The sequence below is a fragment of the Lactuca saligna genome, chromosome 5 (assembly GCF_052625555.1).
Source record: "Lactuca saligna cultivar CGN05327 chromosome 5, ASM5262555v1, whole genome shotgun sequence".
NCBI classification, from domain to species: Eukaryota; Viridiplantae; Streptophyta; class Magnoliopsida; order Asterales; family Asteraceae; genus Lactuca; species Lactuca saligna.
The window spans coordinates 22,009,061-22,018,621 of record NC_136421.1 but is presented as its reverse complement, the minus strand read 5'-3'; the positions used below and the strand labels follow the sequence as shown (position 1 = coordinate 22,018,621).

Sequence of the window (9,561 nt, the reverse complement as noted above, 5' to 3'; positions counted from 1 at the left end):
ACTTAAAAGAGATGCTTGGTTCAATTAAGTTTGAATATTGGGTAGTATCTTATTAAGGGTACGTGTATGATCGAAATAGAGAGTAGAAACTCTGTTTGAGGAGATTGATGATCGGTGGAGTATGTCCTACGTACAAAAGTACTTTCTAAGTACCAATTCTTTTTCAAAGCTCTGTACCTCATGTATTGCTTATGTCGGGGTATTATTATGTTGTAGGGTACGAGTCCTACTCATACCAGGGTACTATAATGTGCCAGAAGTACTATCATGTACAAAGTCCTTTTTGATACTATTATATGTCGGAGTACAGGAGCATACGGGAGTACTTTATTAGTATTTCCCCATACTTTTTCTTTTGATGAGCTTTGTGTGTTAGTGTTTCCTTTCACGAAGTAATTGAGGGAACTTCATAAATTGCCTAATAGAGTGTGTCGGTAATAGACCACTACCAGGTATTTCTGATGTTGTATTTCTGGATAGGGTGAGTATGGGGATAAAATACCTCACGGTGTCAGACCACTGCTAGGCACAGTTATCTAGATAACCACCCCTGACTTAATTGTCTTGTTTTTACGAACGTAGGTTCGTGGCGAAACTTTTTCCATTCCCTTCATTTGATGTATTTATTGATCATTGTTTGCTGCCACGAAATTTCCAAAGCAGCGTCATCAGTTTGTTTATCATTTGATCATTTAGGCTAGATCTTGTAAGATCGTTATATAGGATCTATACGTGGGAATCGACAAGATTGGATGAATTGTTTTAGAGATATGATATATATGTGTTAATGACAATAGTTGGATTTATAGGCTTGTGATATACATTATTATCACATCGTGGGATTGAAATCCATATGTACTCATCAGGTTTCCCGACCTGACCTAGTCGGATTATTGTATCACAGGTGACTATATGAAAGATACATTCTGTTGAGAGATTCAAGGAGTATTAGGCTACTAGTTTAGTTATTGTAAGGCTTGTAATATTTCGTTATGCTTATGTTTTTATTGACAATGACATCCCAATGTTTTAACATAAATAAAATATATTTCTTCGGAAATGCTTTGATAATATCATTATCATGTTTTTTGGGAACAAATTCCGTAGTAATATTCTTCAAAAAGGATACTCTGATTTTTAAATAAGCATAAACAAATCCATCTTTTGTGGTCGTGAAAATGGGGATGTCAGATGCATTTTGGACACTTTTGTGAATTAGGGTTTTAGATATTTCTTGTTTCGACCATCCAAATGGATAAAGTTGCAAACTTTAAAGACCTCAAGGAGTTTCAAATCAGAGAATTGGGGCTTTTGACTTAATGGATTAAATCATTTGAGTAATACATTTTGGGGATAGACTTGGTGAGCCACCTTGAGGGAGCGGGGCGCCTTTGATTTTCCATATGTTAGATTATTTCTTCACGTAGTGGGTGCCTGGAAGAAGACACGGGGCGTCGTTGACTTTTCGACTAAGTTTTACTTTTAGTCAAACTTGTTGGGGTTGAGCCAGATGTTGAGTATAAACCGCTAATTGGTTTTATAGGCGGTTTGTAATAGTTTCTATTCTTTTGAGATCGTGAGATTGACCGATTCGGGTATTCGTGTATGCAGCAATGATTCTTCTATTTCATGTTCAAGTTAGTTTTCTCACTATATTGTATGTGAAATTGTATGTATAATATTATAGGATGTATGGTTATTGTTAGGGTGCGATTATGTGTTAGGCTGGTTACTCTGATTGTTGGATATATGTTGAGATTGATGAGAAGTCTGCTATTTTCCTTCGGAGGTACTAGGAGAATGCAAATCTAGGGGAAGTCAAATGTGTGCCTTTAGACCCATTAGGAGAACATGGTATGTAGGGGAAGTTGGTTATGTACCTTTAGACCCACTAAGATAATGTTGGGACCTAGAGGAAGTTGGTTATGTGCCTACTATGAGAACGGTTGGAAGTTCTACAGGTCTTTGAGGTGTAGACTAAAGCCTTATATGTATGCATTGTATGTATAATGTGATATATGATATTTTAGAGAACTCATTGAGCTCTGTTCTAACAGTTGTGGATTAAAAGTTTTTCAGGTTGTGCTTCTGACAGTTGAAAGACTTCAGCATGACTGCGACATAGCCAATGTTTATGTTTTTATGACTTCCGCTACTTTTAAAGACTCTAAAACAATGATTTTACACGTTAAGTTTTGTGATTTGAAAGTATTTGGTACTTCATCTTTATGAAAATGATTATTTTACTTATGCTTTTAAAAAAAGGAAAAATTGATTTAAAATTTGAAACGTTGCATGATGTTTTCTTAAATATTTGATTAATAATTTAAAATAAATGGGATGCTGAAATTTTCAATAAATTTGAGAGAAAGCGAAATGCTACACATTGATGATAAAAGCAATAACTAATAACAAAATATCAATGGTGGAATATTACATGAAAATCAATAATTTTTGGCTTTAGCAACGATATTTTTTCTTTGAAATTAACGTATTCTAGGATCTGATAGTAAGTCAATCTCTACAATTTAACTAAATCAATTAGTTATATAAACCATTGAACTTTTGACTTACAATCTTCATATTTACAAAATTCTTATGTTATTATTTAATATTACCTGATTAATAATTTAAAATAAATGGAATGTTGAAATTTACAATAAATTTGTGAGAAATTGAAATTATATATATATATATATATATATATATATATATATATATATATATATATAGAGAGAGAGAGAGAGAGAGGAGGAGGAGGAGGAGGGTTCAATTGAGAAAAGAAAGTTGAGAATGGGGGAATCATTCTCAGTCAATCATTTATTTTGGCCGCAAAAGTCTCCAACGTACCGGCGAAAATGGGAAAGGAATGCACATGTGTTTTCCAACAAAATATATTTCGTTAAACTATGCTAATCATTACCTTAATATATACAAAAACACAGTTTTTTTCGTTTTTTTATTTTTTTATTTTTAGAAGCTATTTTTATCAAAAAATGATTTTAAATATACCAAAATTCATGATTTTTATTCTCTACAAATAGACATCCATATTGATATAGTTTTAAGATAAAATAAAATTTAATTTTTTTATATTGTCAGCTATCATTATTCATAAGTGAATAAAAATGCATCAGGTTTTATTACAATACATTCGTTATTCACTTATGAATAAAAAGTATGATTTTTTGGTTTTTACAATTTAAGTATCATTCATATATGAATATAGCATATATAATAAACATAGTATATTCATATTTTAATATTGGACGATGCATTCACTTGTAAATATTAACATAGTATATTTACTTGTGAATATTAGATGGTATATTCACTTATGAATATTAAATGATATTTCATATGTGAATATTACATAGTATATTCACTTGTGAACATTAGATAATATATTCACTTATGAATATTACACGGTATATTCACATATGAATATTACAAGGTATATTCACTTGTGAATATATTCACTTATGAATATTTGAAGGTATTTTGACAAATATATATAATTTTTATATGTTATTCACATATGAATAACATACAGACTTGCATATTTGTTAATAATCATATACCGATTCAGATGAGAAAACATATTCATATGTGAATATAACGTGGTAATTTAGTTTATACATTTCATCAAACAGTTGGAGTGCATACAAGTTAACTATTTTAAAAATGTTAAAAACATCATGTTATCAATTCCAATTCATCATATACTTCCGATTTCGACTTCAGATGCGACATCTTATGTCTGATCGATTTCTCATTTTGATTTTGATTTCCGAAAATCCAATTGGGAACCTGTGAGTACCGATTCTGAGTCCTTCAATGTCGACTGTGACTGCGAGTCCAGAAATCTGATTCCAATTTCATGAACAACGAAGAAATTCCAGTTTAGTTCAAGAAATCTGCATGATTATTGAAGGTTGGAGGAAAAATTTTGATGATGAACGAACTATTATCGAATTTTCTATAGTTACGTATTTGAGATTGAAGGTTATTAACATATTTACAAGTTTGCCACCATGTCTTTTTATGCTTAGATTAAATGAGTGGCTGAGAATGATTTCCTCATTCTCGACCTTTTTTATTTTCTCAATTGAACCCACATATATATATATATATATATATATATATATATATAATTAACTATGAAATGTTGATGATGAAATACTACATAAGGTGTTGTTATATGTACTCATCATTATTAATTGTATCCCTAAACTCCTAATTAACATTTAATTATCCCTAATATCAATCATATAAAAAAATTGACTTTCTTTTAAATTTTTTTGTCCTTTTATTGTATTTTCATTATTCTATATCACATTGCCTTGTGCGAGGGTCAAGATATGATAAAGAAGGCTCATGCCATGACACATCCTTTTCCATGATCTTCTTTTCTCCACCTAATGATGGGAAATTTGCCTCATCAAATTGACAATCTGCTAGGCGTGTTGTGAAAACATCACCTGTTAATGGTTCAAGATATCTTATAATAGAGACTGACTCATAACCAACATATATTCCCAACCTTCTTTGAGGACCCATTTTTGTCCGTTGAGGTGGTGCAATAGGGACATATACTGCACACCCAAAAATTCTCAAATGGGATATATTTGGTTCTTGACCGAAAGCAAGTTGTAGTGGAGAATATACATGATATGAACTTGGTTTTATGCGTATCAATGATCCAGCATGTAAGATTGCATGGCCCCAAACAGACACAGGAAGTTTGGTCCTCATTATCAATGGTCTAGCTATCAGCTGGAGACGTTTAATCAGTGATTCAGCTAAACCATTTTGTGTGTGTACATGAGCAACTGGATGCTCAACAATAATTTCGACAGACATACAATAGTCATTAAATGCTTGTGAAGTAAATTCACCAGCATTATCAAGTCTCACTCTTTTGATAGTATAATCAGGGAAATGTGCCCTTAATTTAATAATTTGGGCAAGAAGCTTTGCAAATGCCATATTACGAGTTGATAATAGGCAAACATGAGACCATTTGCTGGATGCATCTATTAAGACCATAAAGTATCTAAATGGTCCAGATGGAGGGTGAATCGGTCCACATATATCACCTTGAATTCTTTCTAGAAATCTAGGTGATTCCCTTTCAACTTTCATTGGAGAGTGTTTTATAATTAACTTTCCAAGGGAACAAGATATACATGGTTTTATGCTATTGGATTGAGGGAACTTTTGGTCCTTCAATGGATGTCCATGTGTATTCTCAATTATCCTTCGCATCATTGTTAATCCTGGGTGGCCCAACCTATCATGCCATAAACTGAATGTCCCAGGATCACAATGTTTTCCTTCGATTACCATATTTGATTCAATCATATGTATATATGTATAATGCAGACCGGAATCAAGTGTTGGTAGTTTTTCAAGCACATGACTTTTGTCTATAATATACATATATTTCTTATTTTCAATGGTCACAGTCTTTGTGTCATATCCTTTGAAATATATGTCATTGAAACTTAATAAGTTTCTATCAGACTTTGGAGAAAATAAGGCATTTTCTATACAAAAGTTTGTACCATTTGGTAATATAAAATGGGCTTTCCCGGTTCCCTCTATCAAGTCTGCAGGACCTGATATTGTATGTATAGTTGTTTTTGTTGGTACTAATTTTGAAAAATATTTCTTTGATTTCAGAATAGTATGTGTACTACCACTATCTGCTATACAAAGATCTCCAATCTTTTCTTGGTGTTGTGCTCCAGTTGGACTCATATTAAACTTCACATATGAAAGGAATAATAAGTGAATAAACATAATCATAATTATTATTAAAAGAAAGTTCATTTATTGAAGGAAAGGCATTACATGCAAAATAAATGAAGGAAAAACAGTTTTACTAGCACAATAATATATATTTTTTTAGTTAATGTCTTCCATGTCATTGCAGAAATCGGCAACATTTAGCGAAGTGAATTCAACATTATCAATGAGGTTTGCTTCCTTTCCTTTTCCTTTAATGGACTCTTGATAAAGTTGACAAAGATGTGCAGGTGTGCGACAGGTCATTGACCAACGGCCTGTGCTACCACATCTATAACATGAACCATCAAATTTTTGTGATGTCCCAGTGTCATGCCTTGCCACTTTGGCCTTATCTTGTATGTGGACATTGTTTCTTTGTGAATGTTGGTAATTATTCCTTTTCTGACCACGACCACGATTATTATCTTGTCCACGACCAGAATTATGGTTCTGATTATGGCTTTGGTTTCGATTAAAATAGCCACAGCCTCGTCCTCGACCACGACCACGCCCTCGTCCACGTGCATTGTTTCGATGACTATCAATATTTGTAGCATTTGCTTCAGGAAGTGCTACTGATCCCGTTGGACGAGATTCATGGTTTTTCATCAAGAGTTCATTGTTTTGCTCTGCAACGAGCAGACATGCATTCAGTTCAGAATATCTTGTGAACTTTTGCATCCGATATTGTTGCATCAAGGTAATGTTTGTTGCATGAAATGTGGAGTAAGTTTTCTCCAACATATCTTCATCAGTAACTTCTTGTCCATAATATTTGAGTTGTGAACATATTCTGAACAAAGCTGAGTTGTATTCATTTACTTTCTTGAAGTCTTGAAACCTCAGTGTTCTCCATTCATCTCTAGCATTTGGAAGTATAACTTCCTTTTGATGATCAAATCTTTCTTTCAAAAGATTCCAGAGAATACTTGGATCAGTAACATCAAGATATTCAAATCTTAACATTTCATCAATATGCTTACGAAGAAAAACTTGTGCTTTTCCTTTGTCTTGTGCCAAGCAATTATTAAATTCATTTATAGCATTTGAGATTCCCATGGACTCAAGATGCATTTTTACATCTATCATCCATGGCACATAGTTTTTCCCGCTAACTTCAAGTGCTGCAAACTCGAGCTTTGCAATGTTGGACATAATGTAACTATAAATTTTAAACAAAATAAAAATTAAAATCCATTTATTTCAATAAATATTACACAAACAAGAAGCAGTAAAGCTAACATAGCATACAAGCCTAAAAGTAGATGAAATTCCATATTATCTTCGATGTTATATTACCAAATGGTACAAACTTTTGTATAGAAAATGCCTTATTTTCTCCAAAGTCTAATAGAAACTTATTAAGTTTCAATGACATATATTTCAAAGGATATGACACAAAGACTGTGACCATTGAAAATAAGAAATATATGTATATTATAGACAAAAGTCATGTGCTTGAAAAACTACCAACACTTGATTCCGGTCTGCATTATACATATATACATATGATTGAATCAAATATGGTAATCGAAGGAAAACATTGTGATCCTGGGACATTCAGTTTATGGCATGATAGGTTGGGCCACCCAGGATTAATAATGATGCGAAGGATAATTGAGAATACACATGGGCATCCATTAAAGGACCAAAAGTTCCCTCAATCCAATAGCATAAAACCATGTATATCTTGTTCCCTTGGAAAGTTAATTATAAAACACTCTCCAATGAAAGTTGAAAGGGAATCACCTAGATTTCTAGAAAGAATTCAAGGTGATATATGTGGACCGATTCACCCTCCATCTAGACCATTTAGATACTTTATGGTCTTAATAGATGCATCCAGCAAATGGTCTCATGTTTGCCTATTATCAACTCGTAATATGGCATTTGCAAAGCTTCTTGCCCAAATTATAAAATTAAGGGCACATTTCCCTGATTATACTATCAAAAGAGTGAGACTTGATAATGCTGGTGAATTTACTTCACAAGCATTTAATGACTATTGTATGTCTGTCGGAATTATTGTTGAGCATCCAGTTGCTCATGTACACACACAAAATGGTTTAGCTGAATCACTGATTAAACGTCTCCAGCTAATAGCTAGACCATTGATAATGAGGACCAAACTTCCTGTGTTTGTTTGGGGCCATGCAATCTTACATGCTGGATCATTGATACGCATAAGACCAAGTTCATATCATGTATATTCTCCACTACAACTTGCTTTCGGTCAAGAACCAAATATATCCCATTTGAGAATTTTTGGGTGTGCAGTATATGTCCCTATTGCACCACCTCAACGGACAAAAATGGGTCCTCAAAGAAGGTTGGGAATATATGTTGGTTATGAGTCAGTCTCTATTATAAGATATCTTGAACCATTAACAGGTGATGTTTTTGTTGGATTAATGTCTAAGTCCATAACTATAATTGGTAAGACTTGACCCGACCCGGCATGGTCCATTTGGGTTGCATACCATCATGCACTTGGATAGACAATAATGAGAGAAATAAGACACTTATGGTTATTAATATATTATAAGTTCTAGTATATTAATAATAAGAATAATAAGATTATTTAATTAGTATTGATTAAGAATTAATCTAGGATTAATAAAGTGATCAAAAGAAGACTAATTAAATATATGGGTTGATTGTGTAAATCATCCATACTTATATAGTGGGCTAATGCTCCATATGGATAATCAAGTTGGACTAAAACCCATAGGATGGTCCATGGATGCTCCATGGTGTATTTGAACCCATGGATCCAAGGAAATGGAAAGCCATGACAATTAAGGATTTACCCTAATTGTAACACTATATAAAGATATTATTCTTGACAAAATCGGCCACTAGAGAGTGTAACAAAAGGGCTAGCCGATTTCATGAAGTGTAGAACTCTCTCAAGTTATTCTAAGTGTTTTGATGATTGTGATTCCATTTGAGGCTTCCACACTATTGGGGCTAGGCACTCAAGCTTCATGAAGACTTTCTACATCAAAGAGGTATGTATTCTATCTTGTTATATTCATGTTTTGTATGATAGATTAGGATAATACCTTGGATATTCTTATTTGCATGTATAATAGAGAAAACATAGATCCAAGGTATTTAGGGTTGCATGTACACTTAGGAGTGTTAGAATGCTCAAAACCCAACAGTTTTCACAGCACGCCTAGCAGATTGTCAATTTGATGAGGCAATTTTCCCATCATTAGGTGGAGAAAAGAAGATCATGGAAAAGGATGTGTCATGGCATGAGCCTTCTTTATCATATCTTGACCCTCGCACAAGGCAATGTGATATAGAAGTTCAAAAGATAATGCATTTCCAAGAAATGGCAAATCAATTACCTGATGCATTTACTAACACAAAAAGGGTGACTAAATCATATATACCCGCTGTCAATGTTCCAGCTCGAATTGACATTCCACATGGACAATCTAATGATAAAGTCACTCAAGAGTCTAAAACACGCCTGAAGCGTGGTAAAAAAAATATAGCCGTTGCTTTTACTGTTTATAACCGTTGCACATATATATATATATATATATATATATATATATATATATATATATATATATCCGTTTTGTATATTTATAAACCATTTAATAAGATTTATAACTAATACATAACTTTACTTTATATAATTTTACTAATAAGATACATTAAAAAATATTAGTAAATGTTAAAATAAAATTATGAAGAGTAAAAAATAAACATTTTTACCCTGGTTATTTTACCCACAACAAATATTTCTCT

The 9,561-nt window shown here is 32.7% G+C and overlaps 1 protein-coding gene across 1 annotated transcript; it reads right to left on the bottom strand.

Moving 5' to 3' along the window:
• Positions 1–5,910: 5,910 nt before the first annotated feature.
• LOC145045135 (uncharacterized) lies at positions 5,911–6,948 on the bottom strand. Its single transcript, XM_078993474.1, has one exon. The coding sequence runs from the start codon at positions 6,946–6,948 to the stop codon at positions 5,911–5,913; it is 1,038 nt and encodes a 345-aa protein (XP_078849600.1).
• Positions 6,949–9,561: the final 2,613 nt, after the last annotated feature.